This window comes from Hypomesus nipponensis, chromosome 14 (genome assembly GCF_054491055.1).
Source record: "Hypomesus nipponensis isolate SF chromosome 14, ASM5449105v1, whole genome shotgun sequence".
In the NCBI taxonomy this organism is placed as follows: domain Eukaryota; kingdom Metazoa; phylum Chordata; class Actinopteri; order Osmeriformes; family Osmeridae; genus Hypomesus; species Hypomesus nipponensis.
In genome coordinates this window covers 18,918,045-18,934,995 of record NC_140374.1, presented here as the reverse complement: position 1 = coordinate 18,934,995, position 16,951 = coordinate 18,918,045, and the positions used below count along the sequence as shown (strand labels likewise).

Here is a 16,951-nt window from a genome sequence, read left to right as displayed (position 1 = left end):
CCCCCCCCCCCCCCCCACATGCCTTTCCTTTCATAGGAACCCGGGGTTCCTCTCCACATTACTGTAGAGCTGAAGGGTTAGCATCCTGTCAACGCCCCCACCTTCCCCCTTCTCTGTATTCTATAGATAAAAGTGAACCTACACGCTCATGTTATTCACTGGGTTTAAGAAGAAGGAGAAAGGTCCCTGTTCAGTCTGTGTGCGTGTGTATATTTTGGGATCTGTTTCCCCTTAGCTGTAACTTCAGAGACTCCCAAGTCCTTCAGTACCACAACACTTTTGTTGTCTCCTCTTTCTTTATTTTTCCCTATTGTGTTTATCTTCGTTATTATCTTCTTCCTTCTCCCTTGTCCTGCGTTTTCTCTCTCCTTGACTGTTCTCCCTGAAAATTGAGTCATAACTTCCTGACTGCACTGTCCAAAGGTCAATCCCCCCTGCTTCCCTCCCTCCCTCTTCCTACTCTCCCTTTTGTGGGGCCCCTTTTCTAACACGCCCAGCTCCACATTCCACAGACTAAGGGAGCACCATCAAACATAGCTCCGGCAGCAGACCACCAGCACCACCACCGAGGGCAGAGCTCAGCTGCCAGCAGGCCTCAAGCCTGGACCACGGCACTCCCGAGGAAAAGTCTGAGCAGGGGCAAATGCGGTAGAACAGCGACACGGTCTCTGTGATGACAGGGAGAAAGCAACTGCGGCAAATCTGGAGCGCATTTCGTGCCGGTAGGGCTGCTGAAGCTTGCCCCACGTTAAGCCTGCCTCGCTGAGGCTGCTCACGTCTGTGTCGGGAAGCTGGCAGCTGTGGAACGAGGGCTCAGGCTCGGAGTGTCTCCCCTCTGACCCCAAAAGACTGCAGGTCTCCCCCCCACCTGACAGCCAGCTCCAGTTTCAGCTTTCCCAGTCTCATTGCTGCTCAGAGGTAGACACACTAAAGCCCTCTGAGGGTCACACACTAAGGAATGCTAAATATGATATGGGACTACCCTCCCTGGCACAAGAAGTGTTATTAGAGCTGCCGAATATTAAGGGCACTACTGATACACTTCACTTGTCAACCTGAAGGCTGTGTCCTTCCAAGGGTACGCTCTTTATAAGTGTCTGACCTGGAGGATTGGGTCTGGAGTGGCTCTGCTGTTCTCACCTTAGATGCAAAGGGCATTACATTAGCTGAATCTGTACACAGTCACATGAGATGAGAGCAGAGCAGCTGAAAGATGGGGCGTTTAGAAGTGTTCTGGGACCTGAGACCATGGAGTATGTACTGTGTAGTGTGTGAACAGAGACAGGTATGCCATTCTCCTTGGCTGTGTTCCACTGTTAGAGTCAGAGAGAGAGACTGTGCTCGCGTGCTGTGATTATCAATGAACACATCTGGATGGACTTAGTCAAGGAATCCTATAAAGAACCTAATGGGCTCTTCTAACATTTTTGAAGACTGATTAAGAGCTGTCCCAGATCTGGTTCCCATCAATGAGTTTCATCTGCGATTTATTGACTTTTCCCTGAATGTGTAATCTACTTTGTCTACCCCTTCAAATGCGCAATTTGGGATGAGGTTTGTCAACCCTTTGACTAGATGTTTTGACAGACAGGAGAGTTCTCTCCATATCGAGATTTGCATAGGATTCATCTGTAACAGGCAGGAGAACCGAGAGCACATGCACATCACAGTGCTCTCCTTTCATGTCCTGGAAGTGCTGAAACATTTACCCAATTAACTGTATTTGTTTAGAGTTAGGCTTCCTGGTGTTATTAAGTTTACACAAGGGCGTAGTTTGTGTGTGTGTCTGTGGGGGGGGGGGGGGGGGGCGGTGGTAACCCCCCCCCCCCCCCCCCCCAATATTCAAACGACAACAATGTTTGTATATTATTAATGTTGTTTTGTGACTTCAACGCCCCCAATGTTCAAACCCAAATCTATGTCCTTGAGTTTTCACCTGCCAGTTCAAAGCCCCTCACCTGCAGAACAGGACAGGTGAAATGATGTGGACAGTCGATCATTAAACAAGTCACATGCTGCATGATGCTAAAGCAAGACAGTTAGCTAATTGCCATTTTTTTACATGATATTTCATGAAGCCTCAAATAATTTCTTCACGCCACGACCTTGGAGATGCTTCAAGGTCCAGAAGAATCTGAGCGAGAGAGCCTAGCAGAAATCTGAAATACCACAAGGTGTCGCCAAATGATCATTTATTTGCGAGTTGTTAAGGAATTCATTGTTTTTTTTACTTTTGGATACCGGCGTTCGCCGTATGTGTTTCAAGGTTTCAATGTAATTTAATAGTTTAGCCAAATGTTGCATTTGTATTTCTATTAAGGTCCAAAGAAACTGGCGGTGAGCATTGTTTTACCGTACTAATCCAATAAATACCCTAATTTCATTCCCCATGCATGTACGTAGGCTGGTCCATATCGACCTGTTCGAATCCGCACTGTAAAACGGACTGTATTCTATGTATTTCAAGGGAAGATAAACGTCCTGAAGTCAGAAACACAGCCAGTGCCATATGAATGTCGCATATTGTTCCTGTAAATTAAGCAAACTAACCTAAACTTGGGCACGTTTGAATTAGTTTCTAAAGCCGCGACGGCCCAACACGACTAATGATCTAGCTATCAAACTAGCTACGCCCTCTGCAGCTAGGTACGCCTCCAAGTCTCGGGAGAAACGGGTGGAAGAAGATAGTCACAGACGTCCCACATCAAGCTAGCTAACATTGAACGAGTTTGCTTTCAGGATGGGTACCAGAGATGACGAGTACGATTATCTGTTCAAAGGTAAATAGTACTGTAAATAAAACATATAAATGTATTATCGGCCCTTTAATTATATTATTAGGTTTAAGACTGCTAGCGTAGGGGAGTCAGTGATCAGCTGGTACGGCAAAAGCCAGCTAGCAAAGGTTAGCCGATGTTGTAGTAGCAAAGCTATGTGATGAGGTTGCTAGCTAGCTAGCGCAGAGAGACAGAAAAACAACATCGGCGCTGTCATTGTCAAGCTAATCGCTGTACTGTAGCAGTTGATTTGCCTTCCCCTGGCCTTCCGAGAGCAGTGTTTTTTCAACATCACTGATGTTTGTATGGCGTGGCACGTAATAGCCACTATCTGATATGATTGTTCAATACAATTCACACGAGCAAGTCTACCCCGTTGTCAAGTTTACTGTTCAAATAAATTGCCATCTACTAGCTTAGCTATTTGAAAACAGCTCGGGAGTAGCTACTTAGCTAGCCAGCTAACTAGCTTATAGCGTGTCGCGAGCATCTCGGCCCTTGTGTTGAGTGTAATGTGACTCATGCTTCAAATGTATTATCCCAAACAAGATAATTGGCAATTCTTCGAACGGCCTTGCTCTATGATTGTTTGAGGGTCAATATTTTAAGGTTCAGTAATTAGGCAAGGTTGATAACTAGCGTTAGAAAACATGCTAGCTTTAATTCAGGTATAAATACCAGCGTATCGTTGCAAGTGGTGGGGTCCTGTTTGGTGGTGATACGGCTGACATTAGGCCTTATTAACCTGTGTTGTCACCGTCTTATGCAGTGGTCCTGATTGGAGACTCTGGAGTGGGGAAAAGTAATCTGCTGTCCCGTTTCACCCGTAACGAGTTCAACCTGGAGAGCAAGAGCACCATAGGTGTTGAGTTCGCTACTCGCAGTATACAGGTGGATGGGAAGACCGTAAAGGCCCAGATATGGGACACTGCTGGACAAGAACGCTATCGAGCCATAACCTCTGCGTGAGTCTAAACTTTGTTTCGAAAAAAAAAATCTTAATGTTAGCCAAAAGGCCACTTGAAACATTTGACTGCCTTACTTGATTGTCTTGATTGTTTGATCAAATGTGCAGGTATTACCGTGGTGCTGTAGGGGCCTTGTTGGTGTATGACATCGCTAAGCACCTCACCTACGAAAATGTGGAGCGCTGGTTGAAGGAGTTGAGGGACCACGCCGACAGCAACATTGTCATAATGCTGGTGGGAAACAAAAGTGACCTCCGCCACCTTAGGGCAGTGCCCACTGATGAGGCGCGGGCATTTGCAGGTCAGACCCAACTGCAGCTACACACAAAAAACATATTAGCGATGGCTTAGTGGTTTAAAATTAACACTAATTACTTCTGTGCTCCTTCTTTCCCTTAGAAAAAAACGGTCTGTCATTTCTTGAAACTTCAGCACTGGATTCTACAAATGTCGAGACAGCCTTCCAGACCATTCTGACTGGTGAGCGTTCCTATCTGTGTCTCTGTAGTCCAGATCCATTAAGATATTAGCCACCATTGTAGTGTAATTAAACTTTAAATAGAGTAGGTGTTAAGGAGCTTAATTGCATTTTGCTCATGGTTTTGGGTGTGGGTGGGGGCATAGAGGGTCAAGGAGAGAGAAGACTGTGATTGTGTGTAAGTGATCGGCCTGGCTGGGCTGAAGGCCAGATCTGCATGAATGACTAATCAAAGCAGTGGCCTTGATGGGGAGGTTCTTCTGGGTTTCTTGAATAGGACGTGAGGGTAATAAGGATGTGCAGCTGAGCCACTGGTGCTGTGCTGTCACAGGCCACAGCTGTGCCTTTTTGCCCCCTGCAGACTGTAGCCAAACAACAAATGTTTCAAGGGTAGTGCTATCCGATTCCATCCGGTGATTACGCAACATAATGTTATTGTTAAGAAATGAACGTCACTGCTGTAATGCTCACCTGCTGTAACGTATGTGATCGGCGGGTGGTTGATTTTAATGACCTGCCTTTTGCTCTGCCCCCCCCCCCACAGAAATCTATCGCATTGTGTCCCAGAAACAGATGTCAGATCGGCGGGACAACGACATGTCTCCTAGCAACAACGTCGTTTCCATCCAGGTGCAGCCTACTGAGAACAAACCAAAGATGCAGTGCTGCCAGAGCATCTAGCAACACCATCCCACCTGCACAGCCCCACCCCACCCCACCCCCATCCTCCCACCCCCCCAACTCTGCTCCCCAGCACCACCTGACCTGCACAACCCTCCCCCCTCCCCCCTCCTAGCCCAGTGCAGCCTTTCTGAAAGACTACTTTGGTTCTGAGATACAGCTGCACAGCCAGGCTCCAGCATAAAGGCTGTGTCTGAGGCCTGGATCCCTGTGGAAGACCACCTGTAGTCAGGACTTTTCTTTTTCCTCTGCCATGTTGGGCTTTTATATAGCAACATTTTAATAATCTGACAGGCAAATCTGCACAGAAATGTCTTAATATATTATTTGTTTTTTTTTTTCATAATTTTTTGGGAGGCGTTGATCTTCATTATTTGTACTTGTAAATTTGACTGCACTCTCATTGCAACTGTGTCTTTGGCAGTGGGAAGCTGTGGTGCGTGGTAGACTGATGGTGTATTTGTGCTGTAACTAGATAATGTCCGCTGTGGTAATGCAAATTGTAGATTAGGATCAGGGTGCCACACCCACTACGGTTCCCACATTCAATCAGGACATTGACCAAGAAGTTATAGTATTCATCAAACATGTAGCTAGAGAAACACATGATGAAGCACTTTTTATATAAGATGGGCACGGTGGAGTGTGCTGTCATTGGGGTAGCATCAGTCTGTATTTCTACTGCTCCCCGTGTCGCATGCTCCACTGAAACATGTGGCACGTAGACAGTGTATGGAGGGACTGCTTCCCAACACAGTGCCTAAAAAGACTGATTCATGCATAGCTGCTGGTTTTTCTTTAACACGCTTTACAAGAGTAGTATCAGTGCCTTTTTGGTAGAATGTCATGTTGGGATGCCTTGGTTTCACACGTGTACTACTGCAGAACTTTCAGTATCTCCCCTCAGACCCCAGCTCATCTTGTGTGTGCGCCGTGAGGCAGAGGTCTCCATGTGATCTCGCTGGTTTCGGTGATGTCGCTCACGGCAGTGTGCCGGATCTCAGTCACGAACCTTGAGATGTCAGCAACTGACCAAATCTGTTAAAGCTGTACTTAGAATTTTTTTTTTTTTTTTTTTTAACCTGCCAGTAGATGTAGATCTGTGGGTCTAGGGCTCGAGAGGAGAGACACTCCTTCAGGACTGTTCCTGGCACTGAGAACAGCTACAAGGCATGGAGATTGTGGGGAGATTCTGGTCCACATACTTGCACTGAACATAAAACATGGTCTGGGTTCCACTGCGAGCACTACAAACCTGCATTCAAACTAGGCATGGCTTTTCTTAATTTAAACTAAAAATGTATTCCCAGAAATATTCAGATAAAAAAAATAGACCCCAAGCATGTCAATGTCTGTGCAGGGCCTATACCAGTGCCTGGGAAAGACTGCAGTCCTTTAATGTACTGTGATGGCTATCTAGAGGTTACAGTCCCTTCTGCCCTCCCTGGCAGTGCCCATGATGTGAGGTTACAGATGGCACTGCCATCTCCAGTTAGCTTGCTCTATATCCGATGGAATATTGATGTTGTGATTGTTTTATTATCTTTCACATTTTGCCTCCACTTTTATTTCATTTGAGTGCTGTACTGTGATTTGTATTTGTATTTGTTTATTATAATTCAACTGTTATTTTGTCCACTAATTACAATTGAAAAGTGCAAATAAAGTAAACTATTACAACTGAGTTTAATGTGTGAGTAGTTATTTATAATTATCCCAGTGTAAATACTCGACCTATTTAGGTATCCATATTTCCATCTTTCTAAATGTGTTATTATTTGTGTATATTTTAGATATGTAAACACTATCTTAGGACATCAATGACCTTACCAGTATGTATCACATAGTTCAAGAAATGTAATCAGTCAAGTCCAAGAGCTGAAGCGTTAAGGCCCGGTCTCAAGATGGTCGCCATCGGGCGATCGCCCTCCAGCTCTTGTCTAACGCAGCTGTTCCATATCGTTTGTTGATCATATCTAGGTGCGTTCGTGCAGATTCCACAAAGTTTGCCACGGAGTCAGCAACACAGTCATCAAAAGCCCAGAGTTTCCTGTGAGGAATGTTGTGTTCTGTAGTATTTATTAAATAAGTCTGCCCACTCAACCCCCACCATCCCCCAAACTGACTGTTGTCTGAGTCTAGCCTGGTGGACGTCATCAAAACTCACCACATGATGGGAGAAATATGCCCTGAGCTCCTACTGATGGCAGCATTGGCTTTTAATGTTCAATTTAATTACCAAAAACAACAAGCAGCACTGAAATGACAGTAACTGGGGCATAACTTTCCAAAAAGTGAAACAGTCTCCAAAAACACATTGGATTAAGGATGGCATTGTGAGTATTCTCTGTTCCAGACAGTGTATGATAATGTATATAGAACACTTCAACAGGTACATTATAATGACCAGTGCAAAATAAATACTGTGTGATTGTCAGCATGTTATTGCTTCTACAGGGGAGTGAGATTCTAAAGATGAATGATTGACCAGTAAAGCAATAAAACAATAGCGTTACAAAACAAATTCAAATGATTTCTTACATATCACTTTTTGTGAACATTTTCCAATTCAACGGTTACATTATAATTATCACTCCCAGTACACATTGATCATTCTAAAAAAGGAATAACATTTCATGTGCACAAATGACACTGATCACACCGGATGAATCATGTGATATCTACATTTTGTATTCATAATTGGATCATGCTAGTTTTTTTTTAAATCGAATACCACAGAAAACAAAGTCCACTATCACTAATGTATCAATAATCAATAAATAACCAATTACATTATAAATACAAAACATAAAGGCCAAAGAAATCCCTTTGTACTCACTGGCGGTTCAAATATGTAAACAAACATGAGAAAGAAGAATGCTTCCACATAGTAAACACTTCTACAGTAGGTCTGATGAGTTTGTCGTGATCATTGAAGGATCGTTGATCACTACAGTTAATCAGAGACCATTACTATATCTTACTATTTAACCATGCTTGATTAGTTTGAGCAGAGATCCAATCTCTTGGACAGACGTTAAGATATAACAGCACAGGAACCCAGTAGCCATCATCTCTAGCTGTCTGACTGTGGATCAGTTCTCACAGTAGATTCCCAGAAAATGCATGTTCGGTCCGTGTCTGTGTTCTGTGTCGATGGCATCTCCTCATCCGGTCCCACCCCGAGATCCTCACTGCCGCGATGTGACTCAGATTGGGGCATCTGCTTTGTCATTCTACAGGTGCCACAGAGGAGGCAGATATCCCTTGCGTCTTGCAAACACACCTGTCTGTCTACTGACAGCACATTAGAAACATTTGACTGCTCCCAACACATCTGTATACCACTGCATCGCACGAGTCTCGAGTGAACCAAAGTCCTACAAATGGACGGAGGGATCGGTTGCTTGACCATTCTATTTATGTAGTCCTGACGCCATGAGTGGACTGATCCACTGAAGACAGTTTGTGGTGATCCCACTTGAAAGTAAAAGAATCCAGGTGTGTGGTTGCTGGTGAGTGTGGGTGTTTCTCCAGAAGTGGACAGAGGCCTCCCCCTCTTTCCCACGGTGTCCTCAGGGAGGTGTAAACAGAGGGAGGCGACCATGGTCCTGCGGAGCAGCAGCCCTCGCTCCGTCTCTACACCCTCGGGTCACCATGCAGAGACAGAGGGAGGCCTGCTGGCTGAATGGAGACCCCAAGTCTGGGCTCCAAGTCAGGGGCCTGAGGGGGCGGGCGTGACCTCTAGAGCAGGGAACTGGGGCTCTCCTGGGGCAGCGGGGGAGAGGGGGTGGGGCTGTGACGCATGGGCAGGATGTCATAGTGGCTGGGGATGTGGCTGTTGCGGGGAAGGTCGTAGGGATTCTGGGAGAAACCGGTTGCCATTCCATTTGGACCCTGAAGAACGCTGACCGTCGGCTCTGCGAGGGGGAGTTAGGGACAGAGAGGGGTAGTTAGGGACAGAGACGTTGAGATACTTAGCAAGCAGAGGAGCCAGAGGATGGAAAGTGTGGATGGAATGGCAGGAGGGGAATAGGAAGGGAGCACGGCATGCATTGGCGGAGGGAAGCCTCCATTTCCACTCGCAGCCCCCACAGCCTCCTTTTCTCCCCCACTGGAACGTCCGAGTCATGGTTGGGACACGTGTCTGGGGACCAAGCTGGACAGGGCTCCTCCTCCGCGGGTGCCCCATAACAGGGGCTCTTCGTACTCACCCACGTCGTAGATGTTCCTGCTGGCAGTGGGGAGCGCTGCGGCCGTGCCGCAGAAGGGCAGCTCGCGGTGGGAGGGGGACTTCATCTCCACGTAGCTGCTCTCCGTGTGCTTGCAGGCCAGGCCAGGCGGGTCCCTGATGGTGGCGTAGGGGTTCTCACTGTTCAGGGAGCACGAGCTGTTGCTGCACACTGAGCCCTTGATGTAATCTGCAACGACCACAAGGCAAGGTCGAGCTCAGCGACGTACCATGCCGCCACGGGCACGTGCGAAAGGGAGAGTTGTGTGTGTTTAAGGTGGCGGTGGTGGGGGGTAGGACACGTAGTAGAGTGCAGTGCAGTCTGGAGCAGCGTAAGTTTGTTTCTGTCTGACAGGTGAGCGGTGCAGCCGTGTCGACTAATTACAGGAAAGTGGGGGGAAGAGGGGACTGTAGTCCCATTCATGGACGTAACCCTCATCATTGTGATAGGAGGCCTCATTAGAGAGGCTGCAGGTATATCCTCAAATCCTCCACGGCCCCACATTCACCCCTGCCTGGTTGGATGCTGTTTGAATGAAAGCAGGTGAGAGATTGGGCTTTGGAGCTGAGAGAGTAATTATCAGTGAAGGGAACTCTCTGTCCACCATTATGATGACTGAGAGAACTACCGCGAGGGGAGAGCAGGACTAGAATAAATCATGAGGATATAAGACAACGGGTCAGATGAAGGACCTCTAAGGGGAAATGGAGTTATAGGGCAACGTGCTATAATGTATTGACTGCTTTGCAATGTCTGTGTAGTGCTGGTGTCAATGGTTACAAAACAGACCCCTGTGCACTGCACGTGCACCCGCACACACACACACACACACACGTCACCTTGTCTGGATGTTCTCTGTGTCTGTGTGTCCCCTTGTTGGACATCTGTAACAGAGGTCAAGAATCGTGAAAACATCCAGTTATACAGACAACACAAAACTACTTAAATTAACTTAAAAATCGAACACCATAAAGCGAATTAGAACTATCTAAGACCAGTATAGAGGCTTCAAGCCAAGGTGACATCAATAACGTGGACAGGAATCGTGTAAACCTGAGCGGAAAAGTGAGTCAACAATGAAGCCAGCACATGATTTGCTTAATGTTCTCTGTGTGAACAGTTCCGTGGCAGGAGAGCGATAGTGGTGCCGTTATCAATTAGAAATGAGTCATGAACTTTTTGTTTACAGTGTTTCTCCATAGCAATGAGAGACCAAACAGGCTCACAGGCCTAGATAAACCTATTATATAGTCCAGCATATAATGTTTAATGTCAGTTAAGTCTTTTTTTCCAATGGTGGTAGGATGAAGGAGGGGTCTCTTTGACCCCTACACTCTCTCTCTCTCTGTCTCTCTCTCTTTCTGTCTCTCTCTCTCTCTGTCTCTCTCTCTCTCTGTCTCTCTCTCTTTCTGTCTTTCTGTCTTTCTGTCTTTCTGTCTTTCTCTCTCTCTCTCTCTCTCTCTCTCTCTCTCTCTCTCTCTCTCTCTCCCTCCCTCCCTCCCTCCCTCCCTCCCTCCCTCCCTCCCTCCCTCCCTCCCTCCCTCCCTCCCTCCCTCCCTCCCTCCCTCCCTCCCTCCCTCCCTCTCTCTCTCTCTCTCTCTCTCTCTCTCTCTCTCTCTGTCTCTCTGTCTCTCACAGCTTAACACACACTCACACAGTGTATCATGACTAACACAAGATAACACATTCTTTTGAAAACACTGGGGTAAGGAGCCGCCAGAAGACTTTGTTGGTGTTTGAATATGGATGAGTGCATTTATAATGAGAGTATGTGTGCACGTTGTTGTAATTCCTCTGACTTGACAGATATCTAATCATACACTTCTAGTCATTCTTTATAGACAACAAGAAGGCTGTGTGTCCTGGTAAATATGCATACACATGCAAATAAGAGATGGCTTTAATCTGAGTGACTTCAGATCAGACAAAGTGTAGATGGACAGACGCTTTGTGATAGGCATGCATTATTAGTGTTAGCACAGTGGACACTTTAAGGAGGGGAGGGGGGAACTGACCTAAGTCGTTGAGATTGCAGTAGGCCCTCCACTCTGAGCCGCTGCTTCCCTTCAGAGTGTTGGACTGGGAAAGGGAAACAGAAGTAATCAGTCACCGCATCTCTACGGAGCGCTGTCAACCCATAAGGACTGGGTCAGGGTGGAGGTGTGTGAGGGGTCAGGGTGGAGGTGTGTGAGGGTCAGGGTGGAGGTGAGTGAGGGGTCAGGGTGGAGGTGTGTGAGGGTCAGGGTGGAGGTGAGTGAGGGGACAGGGTGGAGGTGAGTGAGGGTCAGGGTGGAGGTGAGTGAGGGGTCAGGGTGGAGGTGAGTGAGGGGTCAGGGTGGAGGTGTGTGAGGGTCAGGGTGGAGGTGAGTGAGGGTCAGGGTGGAGGTGAGTGAGGGGACAGGGTGGAGGTGAGTGAGGGGTCAGGGTGGAGGTGAGTGAGGGGTCAGGGTGGAGGTGAGTGAGGGGACAGGGTGGAGGTGAGTGAGGGGTCAGGGTGGAAGTGAGTGAGGGGTCAGGGTGGACGTGTGTGAGGGTCAGGGTGGAGGTGAGTGAGGGGACAGGGTGGAGGTGAGTGAGGGGTCAGGGTGGAGGTGTGTGAGGGTCAGGGTGGAGGTGAGTGAGGGGACAGGGTGGAGGTGAGTGAGGGTCAGGGTGGAGGTGAGTGAGGGGTCAGGGTGGAGGTGAGTGAGGGGTCAGGGTGGAGGTGTGTGAGGGTCAGGGTGGAGGTGAGTGAGGGTCAGGGTGGAGGTGAGTGAGGGGACAGGGTGGAGGTGAGTGAGGGGACAGGGTGGAGGTGTGTGAGGGTCAGGGTGGAGGTGCGTGAGGGGACAGGGTGGAGGTGTGTGAGGGGACAGGCTGGAGGTGAGTGAGGGGTCAAGGTGGAGGTGTGTGAGGGTCAGGGTGGAGGTGAGTGAGGGGTCAGGGTGGAGGTGAGTGAGGGGTCAGGGTGGAGGTGTGTGAGGGGTCAGGGTGGAGGTGAGTGAGGGGACAGGGTGGAGGTGAGTGAGGGGACAGGGTGGAGGTGTGTGAGGGTCAGGGTGGAGGTGAGTGAGGGGTCAGGGTGGAGGTGTGTGAGGGTCAGGGTGGAGGTGAGTGAGGGGTCAGGGTGGAGGTGTGTGAGGGTCAGGGTGGAGGTGAGTGAGGGGTCAGGGTGGAGGTGAGTGAGGGGTCAGGGTGGAGGTGTGTGAGGGTCAGGGTGGAGGTGAGTGAGGGGTCAGAGTGGAGGTGTGTGAGGGTCAGGGTGGAGGTGTGTGAGGGTCAGGGTGGAGGTGTGTGAGGGTCAGGGTGGAGGTGAGTGAGGGGTCAGGTGGAGGTGAGTGAGGGGTCAGGCTGGAGGTGTGTGAGGGGTCAGGGTGGAGGTGAGTGAGGGGTCAGGGTGGAGGTGAGTGAGGGGACAGGGTGGAGGTGAGTGAGGGGTCAGGGTGGAGGTGAGTGAGGGGTCAGGTGGAGGTGAGTGAGGGGTCAGGGTGGAGGTGAATGAGGGGTAGCGCTACCTTGAGGGTGAGCGTGCCGTCCAGGCTGTTGGAGATGGACGAGGTGATGGTGCACTGGGCCACGGTGTGGTAGCTCGGGTTGGAGAAGCACTGGCCGGCGCTGCTGCTGCTGGCGGTGCTGCCGGGAGGGGCCTCCAGGGTGCTGGGCCTCATGGCTACGGTGCTGCCACACTCTGAGGGCCGGGGCGGTCAGAGGTCAGAGGAAGCAGACTCAGGTCAGAGAAGCAGTTCGGTGAAAAAGACGGTGGTTGATTGGTCCAGGTTAAACCCAAACTAGCAGATTCTTCCTAGGTATGACCGGTGAATTTAAATTTACGTTTAAATGACGTAGCAGATATTCTTTTCCAAAGCGACATACAAATAGTACATCGTTCTAACAGTGTTTCGGTGGTCAGAGACAAGGAACGGTCTGTATTGACCCCCGGGCATGGTGAACACAAAGGATGACTACAGTGCAACCCTAACATGTGACTCTTTCCTCCCGCTCACCAGACAGGGAGTAGTCCGTGCTGGCGATGCGCAGAGAGGGCGTGTAGGCCACACTGGGCTGCAGATTGTGGCCTTTGTCCCTCTGCCTCTGTCTGTACCACACAAACAGGCTGAGCAAGGCCATGATGATGAGGAGGACGAAGATGATGCCCATGACCGCGCCTGCCGACTGGCGCTCCGAGCCCCGGGCGGGGCTGATCTTGGTGTAGGGGTTCAGCTCCTCCATCATCAGAGCCGCTGCGATCACCCCATGCACCCCCAGCCCCCCCCCCCACCACCCCCCCCACACACACACACACACACACACACACAGAAGGAATAGTCTTGGTTAGTGTGCGCGTGACAGAAGATAGAATCGGTTCACGTTGAGGAAAGCCCCGATGTAGACTCACCTTGGTCGCAGCGGATGCCTTTGTACCCGGGGCTGCAGTAGCACGTTCCGGTCACGTAGTCGCACGTCGCGTTGTTCATGCACTCACACAGCTGCTGGCAGCCATAACCAAAGGTGCCCGGAGGGCACTCTGCACCACAGACGAGACATCAATGTCAAATATCGAACCCACAGGGAGGACACACTCTCCAACTCTGTCACTGTTGTCAGTGTTGAAAGTGAGATAGAGAGGGGGGAGGGGGGGGGGGGAGGGGGAAGGGGGAGGGGGGAGGGGGGGGTTGAGAAACTCACTCTGCTCACAGCTGGTCCCGATGAAGCCTGTTCGGCAGGCACACTGGCCGGTCATGTGGTCACAGTCAGCTCCGTTCTGACAGCGACAGACCTCAGAACAGTCCCGGCCGTAGAACCCAGATGGACAGCCTGGGGGGAGAGAGGGAGGGATGGAGGGCAAGAGAGAGGCGGGGAGCCTGTTTGTTTTGAAACAAGTGAACACAATTTAACGCATCGGCAGTCCTACCGTGACGCAAGCAAGACAGATATTATGAGCGGGGATAAATGCTCTGTACTTTGGAACACTAACCTCATTGGAATGCACACATGACACATCTGAGCTGGGCGACACTTGCTGACTTTGTAAAATGTGACCATGACAAGAGTGATAAGATGGAAGTGCCTGTTTTCATGGTTCAGTGTTTTTACGAGGGAATCAAGGTACAGCTCTCAATGGCAGCGGTATTTGAATGGATGTGGCTATCTATGCCGTTCATAATTAAAGGAATGAGATGAAAAGCTTTGGTGACAGGAACGTGACCAACAGCCATTGTCAGATATTGTAACTTAAAGTGCAGTTTAATTAAAAGCAGAGCTTCAAACGGTAAAAGTCGATTGATAATTGCTTCTCACAATATGCCACTAGAGACTCTTGTGAGAAGTGTCATCTGGCGCAGTTCCACCAGAACGCCAGCAGATGTCACTGTGTCCCTGTGACCTGGGGTGTTACCAGAGACTCACGCTGTGTGCAGTAGAGACCAGTCCAGCCAGGGCTGCACCTGCACTCCCCATCATAGGCACTGCACTGGGCTCCGTTGTGACAGTTACATGAGTTGAGGCAGTCAGGGCCCCAGTACCCAGAGGGACAGGCTGTAGACGCCAGCAAAGGCAAGTGGACCACGCACACACACACACACACACACACACATACACACACACACAAACGCACGCACACGATGCAAAACAGAAACATGGGAACTTCAGTCGCTTCAATCAAACAATTATTATCTTTCTTCCAGACAGACCTCTAATTTGCACATACAAATTGATCACAGTCCATACGCTTTTTTGCTCTTTAATCCAATGAATCAAAGACAGTGGCATAAAATCTGTAACAGTTATGTGTTAAAACGAGGTTAAGACCTATTCTTGGAATGTGTATGATAATGAAATTGATTTACATGTGATATGAGGTCAATGGGCGAGAGAAATGAGGACTTCTACAGTTGCCCGGGAGTAGAGACATACTGGAGAGAGAGAGAGAGACAGAGAGAGAGAGATAGAGATAAAGAGAGACCGAGACGTACCATGAGAGCAGTCCTCTCCAATCCAGCCTGGGAAGCATTGGCAGGACCCATCGATGGGGTTGCAAGTGCCGTTGTTGGTGCAGAGGCAAATCTCACCACAGGCTTTCCCATACCTGCCACTGGAACACACTGAGTACACACAAACAACACTCACTGAGGTTACAGGATCAACTTAACCACCGGAAAAAACACACTCTTAGAAATGAGCCACACAGGCATGTTTATCTCTGTACGCTACTAACATCAGGGGCACAAGCATGAGCACAGGCATGACGTTGTTGACTGTGAATATATTGTAAATGTGTTTCTCCAGCGGTGTAACTTCACTGCCAGCTGTGTTGAACGTCAGTGTGCTTTCTGAGGATCTCGACGGGAGATGAATCTGTGTTATACCGGCTAATCCGCACCTCCAGTTCTGCTGCACGTCTGCCCCACTTCCATTAAGCTCTGACTAAAATGATTGATGTTCCAGAAAATTAAAATAGACCTTGTGTACATTTTTTATTCAATTAATATTTCAATGCTCTCTGACACTCTCCTCCATTCAAGATTTCATTTTAGATTAGACTTCTATCGGGCTGTATGTGGGACAAATTCAAAAGGGACGTGCATGCAGCCAAAGACAAGTGGCAGCTTAACCAGTGGATAAACCAGAATCATCGAGTTGTTACATAAGGCGAAAAGAAAGCAGCAGAAAATCAGATAAGGTAAAATGCCTGTGAGAGTGTGTGGAGACTTGATCAATTTGATGTATTCTAACGATTATGGTTTCTTCCTGTTCTTAGAACCTCTTTCAAGCAGTGCAGGTTTCTTCAGGGATGGCTTCAGGCTCGGACAAGCAGGTTTGAACGCATGGAGTGGTAGTGGTTGCGATCTCGCCACCTAGCTCCCGGTAGAACTGTCTGTTCTCCAGTAATTATGGACTGGACAAATTAATGCTCCTCTCTTTTCCCTTCCAGTTAGCAAAGATATTAAAGATTCAGTCATCACACAGCTCTCAAAACCATGAAAGAGAATTCTCTATATATATACCCACTGCTATTCCTTAATTCATAAGAAAGACTGGTAAATTATTAGGAAAAGTAATATCTACAGTACATGAATGTGGCTGTCCTCAACTGTGGGTGGAGTGAGGTGGAAATTAGAGAGTAATTCAGCAAACTAAAGCAGTGTCTAGGTGATTCTGCTTAATTACTCAATGGGACAGTATATTCATTATTTACCTAATCTCTCATTCGAACCTGCTAAAAACAACAGCTGTTTTGCGGAAATTGTTATGACCTATTCACATAGAAATGTAACATGTGAACTCATGGCACTCAAATGTTAATGACATTTAGTTTAACACATACTTCACTAATGGTAAGGGAACAGCGAACGTTAGTTTGAGTTAAAATAGGTCATCGTTTTTACAGCCTGCAAGCAGCGCAGGTTCAAAGAGGAGTAGTTGAATAAGTTGAACAAGTTCATCCAGTGTCTCTGGGGTGTCTCCAGTTCATTGCTGTACTGTGATTCATATCAGCTCATTTACATGCATGTGAACCCATGACATTCAACACACATTCAATAAGTGTACGTCTTCAAACATGCAGAACATGCATAAATGCATACCATATGACATATTACTGTCAAATTATATGTAGTCACAATACATAATCTAACATGCATTAAGTTTGTGTATAAACCCTTATATTTATGCACATTGTTCTCCTTTTCAATATAATCTGAAGTACTTCGGATTATATTGAAAAAGAGAATTCCAATATTCACATTACATATTCTTTTAATTGTATTCATTGTTTACACTCGAAAAGACTGGTTTCAGCATCAATCATATTTAGAAAGAAGGTTGTCAAAGACACTG

General features: G+C 48.1%; 2 protein-coding genes across 4 annotated transcripts in view; one reads left to right on the top strand and one right to left on the bottom strand.

Annotated features, from left to right (window-relative positions):
• Nucleotides 1-2,059: 2,059 nt before the first annotated feature.
• rab11a (RAB11a, member RAS oncogene family) lies at nt 2,060-4,948 on the top strand. Of its 3 annotated transcripts, none has more exons than XM_084671510.1 (6): nt 2,060-2,337; nt 2,643-2,780; nt 3,547-3,742; nt 3,853-4,046; nt 4,145-4,225; nt 4,768-4,948. In XM_084671510.1, the coding sequence occupies exons 2-6, from the start codon at nt 2,741-2,743 to the stop codon at nt 4,902-4,904; spliced, it is 648 nt and encodes a 215-aa protein (XP_084527636.1). In that variant the 5' UTR covers nt 2,060-2,337; nt 2,643-2,740; the 3' UTR covers nt 4,905-4,948. The 3 variants fall into 3 exon arrangements, with proteins under 3 accessions (XP_084527636.1, XP_084527635.1, XP_084527634.1); XM_084671509.1 differs by having other exon boundaries at nt 2,628-2,780; XM_084671508.1 differs by lacking the exon at nt 2,060-2,337 and having other exon boundaries at nt 2,485-2,780.
• Nucleotides 4,949-7,072: 2,124 nt separating this feature from the next.
• Nucleotides 7,073-16,951, bottom strand: part of megf11 (multiple EGF-like-domains 11) — a 57,087-nt gene continuing 47,208 nt past the window's right edge. The window contains exons 17-26 of the mRNA XM_084671792.1: nt 15,088-15,216; nt 14,522-14,650; nt 13,802-13,930; nt 13,512-13,640; nt 13,120-13,356; nt 12,631-12,803; nt 11,152-11,215; nt 9,976-10,020; nt 9,119-9,325; nt 7,073-8,824 (exon numbers count right to left, since the gene is read on the bottom strand). Of these exons, the coding sequence (XP_084527918.1) occupies nt 8,649-8,824; nt 9,119-9,325; nt 9,976-10,020; nt 11,152-11,215; nt 12,631-12,803; nt 13,120-13,356; nt 13,512-13,640; nt 13,802-13,930; nt 14,522-14,650; nt 15,088-15,216 (1,418 nt within the window). The 3' untranslated portion in view covers nt 7,073-8,648. The remainder of the gene's footprint in view (nt 8,825-9,118; nt 9,326-9,975; nt 10,021-11,151; nt 11,216-12,630; nt 12,804-13,119; nt 13,357-13,511; nt 13,641-13,801; nt 13,931-14,521; nt 14,651-15,087; nt 15,217-16,951) is intronic.